An 18225-nucleotide genomic window follows, 5' to 3' on the forward strand; every position below is an offset into this window, starting at 1 on the left:
TGTTATTTTTCCTTTTGCATGTTATGTATTATTGTTTTTTTTTTATAAATTTGATCTTTCTCCTTCGACAATAGAAATATTTGTCCAGTGTTTCCTCACTAATCAACATGAACTGCCACAGTTTCTCATCTTCTATAATTGATTTTCTCCCACTTCCAGACCAACCTTGTTTTTTTGTTTTTTGTTTTTTTGTCTGTTTACTTAATTTGATCACATGGATCATTTCACTGTGTGTCTCCAAGTGATTAAATGTCTCTCTTTCTCTTTTTAACTGTAATTTTGTATTGCACTTGAGTGTATGACACGTACTCTGTATACAAAGTTTGACTGATTGATTGGTACAACAATACTTTGTAAATCAATAAAGGTCTGTATGTTGCATAACCAGGTTTACTGCTTCAGACTGAAAAAAAATAACTGTAAAAAAGTTATTTCTATGAATGACCTTATGAACATTGCATGAAATCATTTCGTGATAAAAGCATTTCATATCAGTCGATGTCCATAATTATTATCTTTTGTTTTATTTATCTGAAATACTGCCAAACTGGTGGCGTGACTTATGCAGAGTTTTCACTTCACACTGTTTATTTTTAAGCAGTTAAAAGGCAAAATGGTGAATCCTTAAACTACTGCTGGGCAAATTACTAAACAGGTTGTTGCTAGGTAACCAAAGAGGGAGTAAGTTAGTTGATGTAACAACATTTCTTAGCTGGCCGTGAGAAGTTAAGTAGGGAGTCTTTCTTGTGTCTACATCCCACAGAAATAAAAAGCTCATAAACTAAAGAGTTTTTTGAGTTGGTAATATTATTAGAAATGCTTTTGCTTTTTAATTTAAAAAAATAAATAACATTGTTTTCATTATTTGAACCAAAATCCATGTCTCTAGGGAAACCAGGCATCATTTTCTGGGCATTTTTCAAAAAATGTAATCCAATATCTGGATGCCAAGTTCCGCTTCAACCAGAAACTTTTTAAATCACTTAAATGCTGTTTTTAAATAAAAATATTTCTGTGAACTAAGAAATTAACAAATCAACTCAACTGAAACATGATTGTTAGCACATCAAATTACTGTAAAACATATTATATACTTTTTAAAATATTTCACGTTCACATTATTACAAGCTCTATAATACAGAAAGCTACAAATATCTTCCCAGATCGCTACAAGAGGTCTTTCCTGCCAACAGCCATCACCATCTACAATAACTCTTTGAAGAACTTGAATTAATATGAGTAACAACAACATATTAATAAAGAATTTTTGAATTTGAAGTAGTTATTTATTTTACCAAGGTATCCGTAGAGACTGAAAATGCTTTGCAGGGCATTTTTTGAAAAGTGGGTCAAATGTCTTGAACAGCTGGGAGTAACTGGTCCATCTGACTGGACCACAGAAACACAAAAACAATGAGAGAAAACCTACTTCAGGTATTTTGCTTACTTGGAGTTGCCGTGGGTAAGTATTTACTTCTTTTCTACTGGTGATTTTTTATTTTTTTATTTTATTGATTTATGTTTGTAGTGTAATTCTGCTTGATGAGATAGTGGTTAGCGGTTAAACAGATGTGCTTAACCGGAGTTTTTTCTAAAGCGTACATTAAATGTGAGTTTTAATACACAGATGAAATGTTTAATTTTTTAAAAGTATTTTCCCTTAATGCTACTGAAATGCAGCTTAATACACTACACCAAACAACTACATGTCAAATTTTTCTGATGACACAGCTATTCTCTGTCTCATTTCAGACACATCACATTTAACCACTGACAGCAGATTAAAAACTGTCTTCAGTGTTGTGAGGAACATTTTCTGATCCTTAACATCCAAATATCACCGGAGCCTTGTGGAGATTTGGATTTTGTGTTACTTATATGTTACTTTTAGCTCTCTTGTGTGTTGTGTTTTCCCATTTACTGCTTAATTGATTCCACCTGTCTTCTTGATGGTAACAGCTGTGCCTCGTTTTCTGATTATGCTGCGTAGGTATTTAGTCTTTCGTTTCTTTATCCTGAGTTGCGGGTTTCTTGTCGATGCTTACGGTTATTTGGGTTACCATAGCGACCTGTNTTTGCAGGGCATTTTTTGAAAAGTGGGTCAAATGTCTTGAACAGCTGGGAGTAACTGGTCCATCTGACTGGACCACAGAAACACAAATACAATGAGAGAAAACCTACTTCAGGTATTTTGCTTACTTGGAGTTGTCTTGGGTAAGTATTTACTTCTTTTCTACTGGTGATTTTTTATTTTTTTATTTTATTGATTTATCTTTGTAGTGTAATTCTGCTTGATGAGATAGTGGTTAGCGGTTAAACAGATGTGCTTAAGCGGAGTTTTTTCTAAAGCGTACATTAAATGCGAGTTTTAATACACAGATGAAATGTTTAATTTTTTAAAAGTATTTTCTCTTAATGTTACTGAAATGCAGCTTAATACACTACACCAAACCACTTCATGTCAAATTTTCTGATGACACAGCTATTCTCTGCCTCATTTCAGACACATCACATTTAACCACCGACAGCAGATTAAAAACTGTCTTCAGTGTTGTGAGGAACATTTTCTGATCCTTAACATCCAAATATCACAGGAGCCTTGTGGAGATTTGGATTTTGTGTTACTTTTAGCTCTCTTGTGTGTTGTGTTTTCCCATTTACTGCTTAATTGATTCCACCTGTCTTCTTGACGGTAACAGCTGTGCCTCGTTTTCTGATTATGCTGCGTAGGTATTTAGTCTTTCGTTTCTTTATCCTGAGTTGCGGGTTTCTTGTCGATGCTTACGGTTATTTGGGTTACCATAGCGACCTGTTCTAGTAACAGGTGTCTGTTCGAAATCCCAATTGAAGTACTAAAAACGCTGCGTTTCCTCACCTCTACCAGCTGTGTGAGTGGTGGCATTCTTCTCAACTAGAGAAATCATGACAAACTGTCATGATCTGTGTTTCCGTGTATTTATTTTAAGGGTTTTCTGTGTTCAGTTTCTGTCCTGAGTCTCTGTTATTTCTGCGTCTTCCCCGTTGATTGCTTCCCAGGTGTGTCTACTTACCTGATTACCCCCGTGTGTATTTAAGTCCATCTGTTGTCTCTGTCTCTTGTCGGGTCCTCGTCTACTTTCGTCTTTGTCAGCGTCAGTCTGTCCGTCGTCACAGTAGAACTGGTTAAGTCCTGTGTCGGCATCAGCTCTCGTTTCTCAGTCCACTATCAGTTGCTAACGGTAAATAGCTGTGTGCTATTCTCTCTGCCGTGCCACCTGCATTGGACTGTTTCGAGCTTCTCCTTATTAAATCTTCATCATCATCTGGGTCTCAGCATTCATCCTCACCACCACAACCATACAAATCATGACACAAACCTATTTTTGACCTATTCTTTGAAATACAAATTGACAACAAACTCTCATGGACTGCTCAGGTTGACTAGGTCAGTAACCGGGTCCAATAGCAACTACACTTTCTGTGCAGGTTGAGGGCCTCTTGTGTCAGTCGTTAGTTCAGATTCTTCAAAGACTTATTCTAGATCATAACAGCTGACAACACTCTGCCTTCCCAAGATAGTCTCATGAAGAGGACGGTCATTGTTGTCCACAATTTTCTTGATCCTCTGAAGAATCCTTCCTTGCATCATCATTTCCAGGGGTTCCACAGTCGTCCCCAGAACAGAACCAGCCTTTTTTATCAGGCTGTTGAGCCTTTTCAGTTCTCTGGCTCTGATGATGCTGCCCCAACAGATGATGGCAGAAGAGATGATGCTCTCAACAACAGACTTATAGAAGATCTGCAGTATCTTGCTGCAAACCTTGAAGGATTTTAGCTTCCTCAAGAAGTCCAGGTGGGATGTCTTCTGCAACAGTGGAATCTTCTCTTGGGTCAAGCTAAGGTTGAAGAGGTGCTGCAGAATCACACAAAGCTGCTCTGCACAGGCCTTCAGGACTCTGGGGCTGACACCATCTGGATCTGCAGCCTTGTTCTGGTTCAGTCTCTCCAGTTGACTCTCGACCTGACTTCTAGAAACAGAAGAGTGGGAGGGGGAGGCAAAAGACGCAGCACTATCTCCTGTTGTTGCTATGGTGACTTCTTGAGCCAATAGTTGATTACCAAACTTTAAGAAGCCTGACCTGCCAATTCCAATTTTGAGCAACACCAATTTTTTGTTTTTCTCTGAAACGTTGCTAAATATTGCAACAGTGAGATACTTATTATTAATAGCAGATGTGCAAACATGACCTTGTGCATAAGTCTGTCAGTCAGATCTCTATTACAGCTGAGCAAACAAGGACAGAGGTCAGTTTTTATCTTTGTCATGGTGAATTAGCTCAGAGGATAAAATCAGCTTCACTGTCATACAGGCCCATCATTAATCTCCCAATATTGAGGAAATCAGGACCGATTTATTGGTGCACCAACACCAGCAATCCTTACATCATTTGATCTATTGGACATTTTTCATCGTGACTGTGAGACAGAAACTTGGCAGCAGCCGAGTGAATTCTTTCGCCTCAGTGACTTCACCACGACAAGGTTTGTTTACGTCACCAAGTGCTGAGACTCGAGCTGTGGAGGGGTCTGGCAATGACCCACTGCGAGAACCGAAAGATCTCACTGTTACATATGCCTGCCTTCCTCTCCTTTGGGCTGTCTACCTCTTTTAAGAAAGACTTTGCTGCTCTGATTGTCCGTCTCTAAGCCCTCTCACCGAATGTCATACGGATTTTATCGTTCACGTTGATGATGCTGATCTCTCCTCCTCCAGTGTGTGTCCTTGGATCCACATCCAAGGACACACACTGGACCTTTTAAGCTGCTCTGTCTGGATTTACTCCTCTGAACTTCTCCTGATGAGCTTCCTTTTACTGATTATTTGCTGCTCTCTTTTAATGTTAAACTCCATTGCTCTTCCTCCAAACTTTTATGGTCCCTCTCTTTCTGTTATATTAAAAATTTTGTTTTATCACACATTGCTGACCATTTCACCATTGTTCATACTTCTGACCCAGATGACCTTCTTTGCATCCGTAATAATGGCCTCACCAATATCCTTGATTTCCTCAATCCCTTGAAAACCCAGCCAGTGCACCTTGGTAAACTCCTGAACTGTGTTCCAGGTTCCTTCTATACCAGTGGTTCTTAACCTTTTTTGAGGTACCGAACCCCCCAGTTTCATATGCGCCTTCACCAAACCCTTCTTATCCCCCCACACCACCCCCCGCCGACACACAAAATACTTTGCGGCGTTCTGATTTAGTAATGTAATTATATTAGCTGCGTTACCACCCCTACGCCACTAGAGGCAGTAGCAACCCCAAAAAGATGCGACTAAGGAGCAGATTTAGACTATAGAATTTGATAAAAACGGTGAGTCTTGCTGAAGTAATTAAAGACACAAGTTCAAATCCATGCTGAGAGTGGAACTCCTTCAATCAGTGCTCCTCCGCAGCTCTGATTGGCTAAGCAATGTAACGTGATCCTCTGCCTCAAGTGATGGCAAAGCGGGGCGTCATCACGACTTTACACAAGTGTGTCTATCTCTGTGGCAGAGGCTCTGCCGAACCCCTGAGACCGACTCATCGAACCCCTGGGGTTCAATCGAACCCAGGTTAAGAACCACTGTTCTATGCACAATAACCTTGGCCCCAACTCTTCATGCATGACTGTTGAACTTATGTCCCCTCTGCTGCTGACATTGCTGACGCTATTTGCCAGTGTAAACCGTCTTCCAGGCAGCCCACTCTTTTTCCTACAGTTCTCGTCAAACCCTGTCTCACTTCTCTGCTCCCTGTCATTACTAACATCATCCACTCCTCTTTGTCCTCTGGTATCATCCCCGTGGCATTTAAATCCACAGTCACTACTCCTATCAACAACAATCTGGTCTCCATCCTTCGAACTTCAACAATCTCCATCCTATTTAACCTACCATTCATTTCTAAAGTTGTGGAAAAAGTATTCGCCAAACAATTGCATTTTCTGTCACTTTGAGTAGTAGTTGTACCCAATTACAGATATACAGAGACAGCCAATCAGTTTAATAAATCAAGGTTTAATAAAATAATGATAAATTAAACAAACTTACAAAAATCACAGGGAGCTAGGGCAGAACACAAACCAAACATCCAATGGAAGGAAACCAGCAAGGACACACAAAGAGAACACACATGGAACAAGAAATTAATGGAGAAGTGACAGGAGGAACCAGCAGGGTCCATCTATCCATCCATTTTCTTCCGCTTATCCGGAGTCGGGTCACAGGGATAGCAGCTTAAGAAGGGAGGCCGAGACTTTCCTCTCCCCTGCTACTTGTTCCAGCCACTGGATCCCAAGGCGTTCCCAGGCCAGCCAAGAAACGTAGTCCCTCCAGCGTGTCCTGGGTCTTCCTCGGGGCCTCCTCCCGGTGGGACGTGCCCGGAACACCTCACCAGGGAGGCGTCCCTGATTTTATTATAATATGATTTTATTATAATAATAATAAAATCATTTATAAAGATATTTTCACCCTGTGGTTTGTACAAACCGGATTCCAAAAAAGTTGGGACACTAAACAAATTGTGAATAAAAACTGAATGCAATGATGTGGAGATGGCAAATGTCAATATTTTATTCGTAATAGAACATAGATCACAGATCACTGCACCTCAAACAGGAATGCCACTGTCAAGGAAATAACAGCAAGGGCTCAGGAATACTTCCAGAAAGCATCGTCAGTGAACACAATCCACTGTGCCATCCGCCGCTGCCAGCTGAAACTCTACAGTGCAAAGAGGAAGCTATTTCTAAGCAAGCTTCACAAGCTCAGTCGTTTGCACTGGGCCAGGAGTCATTTAAAATGGAGTGAGGCAAAATGGAAGACTGTTCTGTGATCAGATGAGTCACGATTTGAAGTTCTTTATGGAACTCTGGGACGCCATGTCATCCGGACCAGAGAGGACAAGGATAACCCAAGTTGTTATCAACGCTCCGTTCAGAAGCCTGCATCACTGATTGTATGGGGTTGCATGAGTGCTTGTGGCCTGGACAGCTTGCATGTCTGGAAAGGCACCATTAACGCAGAGAACTATGTTCAGGTTCTAGAACAACATATGCTCCCATCTAGATGTTATCTCTTTCAGGGAAGACCCTGCATTTTTCAACAAGATAATGCCAGACCACATTCTGCAGCAATCACAACATCATGGCTACGTAGGAGAAGGATCCGGGTACTGAAATGGCCAGCCTGCAGTCCAGATCTTTCACCTATAGAGAACATTTGGCGGCACATCATAAAGAGGAAGGTGTGACAAAAAAGGCCCAAGACGATTGAAGAGTTAGAGGCCTGTATTAGACATGAATGGGAGATCATTCCTATTTCTAAAGTCAAAAAATTTGAAGGCACGGTTTATAGTATAGTGCGCTCATAGTCCGGAAAATATGGTAATTGGTCTTAAAAGATTTTTTGAAAACGAATTAATTATCTGCAAATGATGCCATCTTTGAGTGTCTTTGCTGTAGTAGTGACTAGCCGCATAATCATGTAATTTTATTATCACTAGATGGCAGTAGGTACAGAGCATTTTACATTAAAACAAAAGAATTAGTGATGCAGAATATTCATGCATCACACATGACAGTGTTGTGGCACTGTTCAGGTGTATTTTTGAAGTGGACATGTTAAGTGCAATTTGAAATAAGAAATGTAAAATATGATAAAAANATGTCTGGAAAAGCACCATTAATGCAGAGAACTATGTTCAGGTTCTAGAACAATATATGCTCCCATCTAGACGTCATCTCTTTCAGGGAAGACTCTGCATTTTTCAACAAGATAATGCCAGACCACATTCTGCAGCAATCACAACATCATGGCTACGTAGGAGAAGGATCCGGGTACTGAAATGGCCAGCCTGCAGTCCAGATCTTTCACCTATAGAGATAATTTGGCGGCGCATCATAAAGAGGAAGGTGCGACAAAAAAGGCCCAAGACGATTGAAGAGTTAGAGGCCTGTATTAGACATGAATGGGAGAGCATTCCTATTTCTAAACTTGAGAAACTGGTCTCCTCTGTCCCCAGACATCTGAGTGTTGTAAGAAGAAGGGGAGATGCCACACAGTGGTAAAAATGGCCTTGTCCCAACCTTTTTGGGAGTTGTTGACGTCATGAAATTTTGAAATGTATTTTTCCCATAAAATGATACATTCTCTCAGTTTAAACTTTTGATTTGTGTTCTATTGTGAATAAAATATTAGATGTTGGCACCTCCACATCATTCAGTTTTTATTCACAAGTTGTTTAGTGTCCCAACTTTTTTGGAATCCAGTTTGTACTATAAAGCAGTGTTTTTCAACCACTGTGCTGCTAGTGTGCCGTGGAAATTATCCAATTTCACCTACCGTATTTTCCGGACTATAAGCTGCTACTTTTTTCCTACCCTTTGAACATGCGGCTTTTCTGTGGATTTTTCTTCAACCACCAGGGGGCTCTTTAGCAGGAAGTGAATCATTGGAAGTCAAAATTGGAAATCAAAGAAGAACGCGTTAATTTTCATTTAGACAAGCACATGTTAGTAGCAGGAGACGGAGACGGAGAAATGTTTTCAAACTCATATGATGCAGTTTCTAAGTTGAGGAGTATCGATTTGGCACTACAGGAGGGAAATAAAGCCGCTGCACGTAAACTCGGCGTGAACAAAACCGGATTTGGAGACGGAGAACTGCGTCCTTAATATCTCCAGCAGTTATTAGGACGTAGCCCTCTGCTGCCCTCTGCTGGGTCCTTCTGGGAAATCGAGAGTGGCAGAGATACCAGAGGCCTGTAGCCCGGTGCGGGTACTTGGGATATATGTAAGTTTCGGGGGGAGGGGTTCAAAAAATCTGAAGGCACGGTTTATAGTATGGTGCGCTCATAGTCCGGAAAATAAGGTAATTGGTCTTAAAATATCTTAAAATATTTTTTGAAAACGAATTAATTATCTGCAAATGATGACATCTTTGAGTGTCTTTGCTGGTAGTAGTGACTAGCCGCGTAATCATGTCATTTTATTATCACTAGATGGCAGTAGTAGCATTTTACATTAAAACAAAAGAATTAGTGATGCAGAATATTCATGCATCACACACGAGTGTTGTGGCACTGCTCAGGTGTATTTTTGAAGTGTACATGTTAAGTGCAATTTGAAATAAGAAATGTAAAATATGATAAAAAAAAATAAATTTTTGTGTTTGATTCCTATTCAAGACACTTTGATAAGAATGACTATATATGTAATATAGGNTTTGATTCCTATTCAAGACACTTTGATAAGAATGACTATATATGTAATATAGGTGGCTACAGAGTATCTTTGTTTACATTTTTGGTTGGTGGTGTGCCTCGGGATTTTTTCAATTAAAACAGTGTACCTTGGCTCAAAAAAGGTTGAAAAACACTGCTATAAAGTACCTATTTTCCATTTAATTTAACCAATCTGATGGGGGGTTTTTTCCATCAAAATCGATGAATTTTCGCATTTTCCCATTCAAATGCTTCGAAGCGAAGCCGGTGAGGCAGCAGCGAGCTGAGCCTCACCTGTGATTGCGCAACCTCTCACTAACTGGACCGGTTGCCATTCTATGAGAACATGTTCTTCCTGTCTGTACGTCGCCAATTAAATGGTTAAAACATTTAATGTATGAACTGATTTTCCATAATTTAGCTTAGCTGTGTTTTTATTGTCACCAACTGTGTGTGTAACGTGTTTCGTGTGCTGAGGAGCGATCAGAAACGGCAGAGAACAGATTCGAGGTGAGGCAGGCAGTTCTCTTGCCTCATGGAAGGGGGCGCTCATGAACTCAGACATTGTGACTCCACAACTGCAGAGTAAGAGACAGTAACAACGAGCTAGCCATACAGTAGCTGCGCTGATACAGAGAGCGAGAAAGACATGGTTTTGGGTTGTACTTTACAGTTTCTCCCTTTGCTATTAAGCACAGCACATAATTAATAATATCTACATGTCTAAGTTTGATTGAGATAAAGGAATTATTCTGCGGCGGCGGCGCAGCTAAGCATTATTAAGGAATAGTCTTTTTGCCCTCCAGCATTGTACTCATGCCCTAAATTTCCTTATGTCAACAATAACATGCAGGGGTCTAGATTTGTAAATCTGATTATAATTAAATCGGTGCCTCACCACCCATGAACCTCACCGCACATTACTGGCGCCCAGATAAGAGGCAACAAGTATGCCCACTCCTGCCCGGCATCTCTCACTTTGGGCAACTCCAGAGTGGAATGTTCAGCCCCTTTCAAGGAGACTGGCTCCAGAACCAGAGCCATGTTTCAAGGTGAGACCGATTATTTCTAGCCGGAACCTCTCCGCCTCACACACTAGCTCTGGCTCCTTCCCCACCAGAGAGGTGACATTCCACGACCCAAGAGCCAGTTTCTGCAACCGAGGATTGGACCGCCAGAGCCCCCTCCCTCGGCCACCGCCCATCCCACACTGCACCCGACCCCTTTGGCCCCTTTCACAGGCGATGGGCCCATGGGAGGGGGGACCCATGTCTCCCCTTTGGGCTGAGCCTGACTGGGCTCCATGGGTAGAAGCCCGGCCACCAGTCGCTCGCCATCGTGCCCCATCTCCAGGCCTGGCACCAGAGTGGCTCCCCAGTGACCCGCGTCCAGTCGAGGGAACACCAAATCCAAAGTTCTCGTCCATCAAAAGGGTCTTCAGGCTGCGCTTTGTCTGGTCCCTCACCTAGGACCTGTCTGCCTTGGGTGACACAACCAGGGGCAGAAAGCCCAAGACAGCAAAGCTCCTAGGATCACTGGACACTCAAACCCCTCCACCACGAGAGGGAACCACGGAGGTGTGAAGTTTTAAAAAATATATACTTAGTGTTATGGGAGTTTGTTTTCTTTCCAGTGATCCTTTCATCTTTTAATCTGTTTTATATCATGATTGTGGAAGTTGTTTATATTGTCCCCAGCATTTTCATTTATGAAATAGCAGTATTAAACAAAAGATTGTAGGGGGAGTTGTTCTGCAGTCATTTCATCATGAACCATTGTATCACCATGGCAACATGGCATTTTGTTACTGTGTGGTTAGTTGATTTAGATGTAAAATGTTAAAATTTGAAATTTACATGTGATCTTGGATGCATTAAAGTGAAGCTCAGTAAATAAGGAGATTACTGAAAATTTCTTTTTATTTCAGTAGCTCAGTTCACAAACTGATGGATGGTTTTTAGATGTTTGTTTTTACAGTGAAAACACTGAAAAAATATGGAAAATATGTCTGCAAAATGTATAATTTGCTATTTTTATTAAGCACTCCCATTTACTTCTTAAGGTTTTTACATGATGAAGTTTTTTTTTTCATATCTATTTTGTATAAATGTTTTTTGTTGTTTTTTTTGCCCTACAGGGTTTGGCATTGGGTTTCTGCTGAGGGCTACACCTCTTCTAACTGAAGAATTGAAAGAGTGGATCAAAATACCAGGGGAAATACTTATCAGCATGCTTAAGATGTTTGCTGTATCCCTCATCGTGACAAGCGTGGTTGCAGGCAAACTAAATATGAATTCAAATACTTGATATATTAACTTATAATTGTTATAGAGATAGACTGAAAAGATGCTCGCTCATCTTTTTGAGGATATTTTGTATAAATGTTGATTAAAACATGCGATTATATGCTCTCTTTTCTCAGGAGTAACTGGATTAAACACCAGAGTGTCCAGGAAAACAGCTATCATCACAGGGACCTTCGTCTGTGGCTCTACCTCAATAGCCGTAATTCTCGGTAAATTTATCATGGGCAGCAGATTTTAAAATGGATTTATGAAGACCGCTATTGTTTGTTCTGTGTTATTGCTTTTGACATCCTGCCTGATACTTTGTGTTGCAGGAATGTTTCTGGCTCTCACATTCAAGCCTGGTGTGGGAGACCATAAAGTAGGCAAGGAAACAGAGGAGGTGTCAACCTTCGTCTTGCACGTGATCTTGCAGGATCTTATAAGGTGAGATCTTATAAGCTCTACTGCCTGCTGCATTTGAGTCCACCGCCACACCACACCATGACACTATATAGGTTTTTGTGAAATGAATCTCTGGGTAAAATAACATCTGCATGTTTTTTTGTCTTTAACATTTACAAGCTTAGTTTTTTCTGACTCTCCTGTTACTTGCATAGGAATATGGTTCCAGAGAGCTTCTTTCAAGCTTTCTACGAGCAGGTATGCTTTTATTCTGGCCCACAGCTTATTATGTAACTTCCTATTTGGGGTTTGGAAATGTAACAGTTTATTTTTTTTTCTCTTAGTACGAGACTGAGATTATTCAGGTTAAAACAAAACCTGGCCTCTCCCTTGATCCAAAACTGGTGAGTATTTTCTTCTGATCTTTGTTTTCATTCTAGAATCGTCAATTTATAGCCACAAACTTCAAATTGAAGAGGAAGAAAAAGAATGGCCTTGAGTTTCTTCTTATTTAAAGCCTGAATGGGGAGGTGGTGTTTGCCATTGTGACTGTAAGGTGTGCCATAGTTAGGACATAGGACAAGCAACCATGCAAACCCTAATAGCTCTATACTATTAGAGCTTAGATCTTGGGTTTTTTGAGTTTTTTTGTTTTGTCATTATTTGTATTCCTTACTTACTTCGTTCTGCCCTGTTTCTATAATTTTCTTAGTGATTCTAGTTTTTTCTGTCTTGTCCTTTCCTTAGTTACTCTAGTTTTCATTATGTTTCTGATGTCTAATTATTTTTGTTAGATTCATTTCCAAGTCCAAAGTCTTCTCTCTCTCGCCCCTTGTGCCTCTTTCTGTCTCTCCTCAGCCCTGCCACCTATTAGCTCATTAGCCCAGATCTTTGTTCAGCATTCAACCTAACAGTAGTGATACACCTCTTTCTCAGCCATTCCTTGCTGGTTCCTTCCTTTACTTTCCATTCGGCTCCATTTTGCTTAACTTATTTTTTTGTGTGTGTGTGTGTGTAAAGGGTTTGACACTTGAATTTGTGCCGTTACATTTCACAATCATGCAGTTTCTTAGAGTGGTCTTTTACAAAATAAATGCATATTAAATGCATTAAAATCAATGGTTGTATGTTGACTTATGAAAAAGTGAAATGCATTGTCCAACAAGGTGATGTNTGAATTTTCGCATTTTCCCATTCAAATGCTTGGAAGCGAACTCAGTGAGGCAGCAGCGAGCTGAGCCTCACCTGTGATTGCGCAACCTCTCACTAACTGCACCGGTTGCCATTCTATGAGAACATGTTCGTCCTGTCTGTACGTCGCCAATAAAATGGTTAAAACATTTAATGTATGAACTGATTTTCCATTATTTAGCTTATGTATTTAATGTACTGTGTTTTTATTGTCACCAACTGTGTGTGTAACGTGTTTCGTGTGCTGAGGAGCGATCAGAAACGGCAGAGAACAGATTCGAGGTGAGGCAGGCAGTTCTCTTGCCTCATGGAAGGGGGCGCTCATGAACTCAGACATTGTGACTCCACAACTGCAGAGTAAGAGACAGTAACAACGAGCTAGCCATACAGTAGCTGCGCTGATACAGAGAGCGAGAAAGACATGGTTTTGAGTTGTACTTTAACGGTTTCTCCTTTCCTGTTAAGCACAGCACAAAATTAATATCTACATGTCTAAGTTTGATTGAGATAAAGGAATTATTCTGTGGCGGCGGCGCAGCTAAGCATCACAATTTAAAGAATAGTCTTTTTGCCCTCCAGCATTGTACTCATGCGCTAAATTTCCTTATGTCAACAATAACATGCAGGGGTCTAGATTTGTAAATCTGATTATAATTAAGTCGGTGCCTCACCAGCTATGAATCTCACCGCACGTTACTGGCGCCCAGGTAAGGGGCAGCAAGTATGCCCACTCCTGCCCGGCGTCTCTCACTTTGGGCAACTCCAGAGTGGAATGTCCAGCCCCTTTCAAGGAGACTGGTTCCAGAACCAGAGCCATGTTTCAAGGTGAGACCGACTATTTCTAGCCGGAACCTCTCCGCCTCACACACTAGCTCTGGCTCCTTCCCCACCAGAGAGGTGACATTCCACGACCCAAGAGCCAGTTTCTGCAACCGAGGATTGGACCGCCAGAGCCCCCTCCCTCGGCCACCGCCCATCCCACACTGCACCCGACCCCTTTGGCCCCTTTCACAGGCGATGGGCCCATGGGAGGGGGGACCCATGTCTCCCCTTTGGGCTGAGCCTGACTGGGCTCCATGGGTAGAAGCCCGGCCACCAGTCGCTCGCCATCGTGCCCCATCTCCAGGCCTGGCACCAGAGTGGCTCCCCAGTGACCCGCGTCCAGTCGAGGGAACACCAAATCCAAAGTTCTCGTCCATCAAAAGGGTCTTCAGGCTGCGCTTTGTCTGGTCCCTCACCTAGGACCTGTCTGCCTTGGGTGACACAACCAGGGGCAGAAAGCCCAAGACAGCAAAGCTCCTAGGATCACTGGACACTCAAACCCCTCCACCACGAGAGGGAACCACGGAGGTGTGAAGTTTTAAAAAATATATACTTAGTGTTATGGGAGTTTGTTTTCTTTCCAGTGATCCTTTCATCTTTTAATCTGTTTTATATCATGATTGTGGAAGTTGTTTATATTGTCCCCAGCATTTTCATTTATGAAATAGCAGTATTAAACAAAAGATTGTAGGGGGAGTTGTTCTGCAGTCATTTCATCATGAACCATTGTATCACCATGGCAACATGGCATTTTGTTACTGTGTGGTTAGTTGATTTAGATGTAAAATGTTAAAATTTGAAATTTACATGTGATCTTGGATGCATTAAAGTCAAGCTCAGTAAATAAGGAGATTACTGAAAATTTATTTTTATTTCAGTAGCTCAGTTCACAAACTGATGGATGGTTTGTAGATGTTTGTTTTTACAGTGAAAACACAATATTTAACAAATTATTACAACACATATAACTTTTGAATATTCAGCATTAGGGTACAATGTTGCCTATAGACAAACTGAAAAAATATGGAAAATATGTCTGCAAAATGTATCATTTGCTATTTTTTAAGCACTCCCATTTACTTCTTAAGGTTTTTACATGATGAAGTTTGTTTTTTTTTCATATCTATTTTGTATGAATGTTTTTTGTTGTTTTTTTGTTTGTTTTTTTGCCCTACAGGGTTTGGCATTGGGTTTCTGCTGAGGGCTACAACTCTTGTAACTGAAGAATTGAAAGAGTGGATCAAAGTACCAGGGGAAATGCTTATCAACATGCTTAAGATGTTTGCTGTATCCCTCATCGTGACAAGCGTGGTTGCAGGCAAACTAAATATGAATTCAGATACTTGATATATTAACTTATAATTGTTATAGAGATACTGAAAAGATGCTCACTCATCTTGTTGATTAAAACATGCGATTATATGCTCTTTTTTCTCAGGAGTAACTGGATTAAACACCAGAGTGTCCAGGAAAACAGCTATCATCACAGGGACCTTCGTCTGTGGCTCTACCTCAATAGCCGTAATTCTCGGTAAATTTATCATGGGNTTTTACTAAATAAATGTATATTAAATACATCAAAGTCAATGGTTTTATTGTGGCTTATGAAAAAGTGACATGCATTGCCCAACAACTTGATGTACTCCTGCAATATTGTTGTCAGAGGATTGGCTCCACCATATTTGTGTTTTGTTTTTTTGTTGTTCTTTTTTTGTACAGAATGGCACTCAGACGAAACTAGTAGGCAAGTATGTTGATGGACCCAACATGTTAGGACTGATCATCTGGTCATTTGTCATCGGCATCATGTTAAACGTAATTGGTCAGCAGGCAAGAATCACTGTGGAGGCCATTCAATGCCTCAACGATGCCGTAAAAGTCATAGTCAACTGGATCCTGTGGTAAGATCAGACAGTATCTGAGCAGATTTTAGTTCTTATTTTTACATAGAACTGCTGCTTCCATCCTTAATAGAAATTATGTTGTGTTGTCAGGTTGCAGAAGAATAATTAGCTCACTAGTAACAAACATAACTGTAGTAATGTTTGGTACTATCGTACCAAACATTACTACATGCTCGTTTCTTCTTCTTTATACTTCTTCTCTACGCTTATCTGCACCACTCTTTACTCACGTCACCTGTTGGTAACAGTATGAACACAAAAATGTTTTAAATAAATTTGGAACACCCATTTGTTTAAGCCTTTTTTTTTTTTTACTGTTTTTTGTTTCAGGTACTTGCCAGTTGGAGTTTTGTTTCTCATCATACACCATGTGTTGGATGTGCGTGACTGGGGTGCTGTCATTAAGCTCACAAAGTTTGTAGGAGTGGTTTGTGCAGGGTATGTCCACCTTCTCTACATCAACCTTATTACAAAATTGATATCACTGCTCCTGAAGTAGCAGCACTGAACTCTACCAGAGTAACATGAGAAGAAAACTGTACTATGAATATATTTACAGAACAGTTTTACAGATTTTACTGAGATTTTACTCATTGATATTTAGAGATCAGTTTTCATCAATGCAATTATTGTCAGCCTCTTTACTCTGATTCCTCCAAAAATCTGGTCCAGTTCAAGCATTTCGATTCAGAAGTTCTCTTTGGCTTCAGAAGTTTGTTAGAGAACATTAGTGAACAAACAGCATCATGAAGACCAAGAAACTCAGCAGACACATCAGAGAGGAAGTTCTGGAGAAGTTTAAATCAGGGTTAATTTTTAAAACAATATACCAAGCTTTCAGATAAGAAACTACACTACAGTCTTATTAGCAGATTTCTGCAGATCTTGACTGAATGCTGGAGATGAAGTTTAACCATTTCATAGAAGTTTGTAGGTTCAGAGAAACATCTAAAGGTTCCAGTACACTGGCGCTCAAGGACTGGAGTTTGAGACCACTGGTTAAGGTCAAAGCTTATTCATGTGTTAGAATGGGATAGACAAAGTCCAGACCTATATTCATTTGATAATATGTGGAAAGAAGCTGTGTGTTTGCACTCTCCATTAAATCTTAGCTTGTGCTGTTTTGTAGAGAAGAATGTGACAAATGTTTTTATGAAAGAGCAAAGCTGGTTGAAACATGACCCAACAGCCTGCAGGTGGAGCTGTAGCAAAATGTTTATCTACAAAGTATGGATTCATTGAGGGTGAATAGAAATGTACAAACATCTTCATGGATGTTACTGTGCAAGCATGTATTATTTTCAATCCACTTTATAGTGATGCACTACTGTGTGTTAGCACATCATATAATATCCCCCCAACCACATTGATCTGTCAGGTTTTACAATGACAAAATGTCTAAAGAGGTATGAATATATGAATAAATCTTTAACAACCAGTGAATACGTAATGCATCTTTAACACAAAGTGTGACTTTGTTGTGTTGTTCAGGTTAGCANAACACCAGAGTGTCCAGGAAAACAGCTATCATCACAGGGACCTTCGTCTGTGGCTCTACCTCAATAGCCGTAATTCTCGGTAAATTTATCATGGGTAGCAGATTTTAAGATAGATTTATGAAGACCGCTATAATTTGATCTGTGTTATTGCTTTTGACATCCTGCCTGATACTTTGTGTTGCAGGAATGTTTATGGCTTTCACATTCAAGCCTGGTGTGGGAGACCATGAAGTAGGCAAGAAAACAGAGGAGGTGTCAAGCTTTGTCTTGCACGTGATCTTGCAGGATCTTATGAGGTGAGATCTTATAAGCTCTACTGCCTGCTGTATTTGAGTCCACCGCCACACCACACCATGACATTATATAGGTTTTTGTGAAATGAATCTCTGGGTAAAATAACATCTGCATGTTTTTTTGTCTTTAACATTTACAAGCTTAGTTTTTTCTGACTATCCTATTACTTGCATAGGAATATGGTTCCAGAGAGCTTCTTTCAGGCTTTCTATGAGCAGGTATGCTTTTATTCTGGCCCACAGCTTATTATGTAATTTCCTATTTGGGGTTTGGAAATGTAACAGTTTTTTTTTTCTCTCTTAGTACGAGACTGAGATTATTCAGGTTAAAACAAAACCTGGCCTCTCCCTTGATCCAAAACTGGTGAGTATTTTCTTCTGATCTTTGTTTTCATTCTAGAATCGTCAATTTATAGCCACAAACTTCAAATTGAAGAGGAAGAAAAAGAATGGCCTTGAGTTTCTTCTTATTTAAAGCCTGAATGGGGAGGTGGTGTTTGCCATTGTGACTGTAAGGTGTGCCATAGTTAGGACATAGGACAAGCAACCATGCAAACCCTAATAGCTCTATACTATTAGAG

The 18225-nt window shown here is 40.4% G+C and overlaps 1 protein-coding gene across 1 annotated transcript; it reads left to right on the forward strand.

Annotated features, from left to right (window-relative positions):
• Positions 1 to 1320: 1320 nt before the first annotated feature.
• LOC107835391 (excitatory amino acid transporter 3-like) lies at positions 1321 to 17647 on the forward strand (the record flags this gene model as incomplete). Its single annotated transcript, XM_016667749.1, has 10 exons — positions 1321 to 1462; positions 11383 to 11523; positions 11668 to 11760; positions 11866 to 11977; positions 12151 to 12193; positions 12280 to 12339; positions 15668 to 15849; positions 16183 to 16347; positions 17344 to 17420; positions 17536 to 17647. Coding segments are annotated over exons 1-10 (1034 nt in total), but the record flags the coding sequence as incomplete, so codon positions are not given.
• Between the last annotated feature and the right edge of the window lie 578 nt (positions 17648 to 18225).

Source organism: Poecilia formosa, unplaced genomic scaffold (assembly GCF_000485575.1).
Source record: "Poecilia formosa unplaced genomic scaffold, Poecilia_formosa-5.1.2 Scaffold2270, whole genome shotgun sequence".
Classification (NCBI taxonomy): Eukaryota; Metazoa; Chordata; class Actinopteri; order Cyprinodontiformes; family Poeciliidae; genus Poecilia; species Poecilia formosa.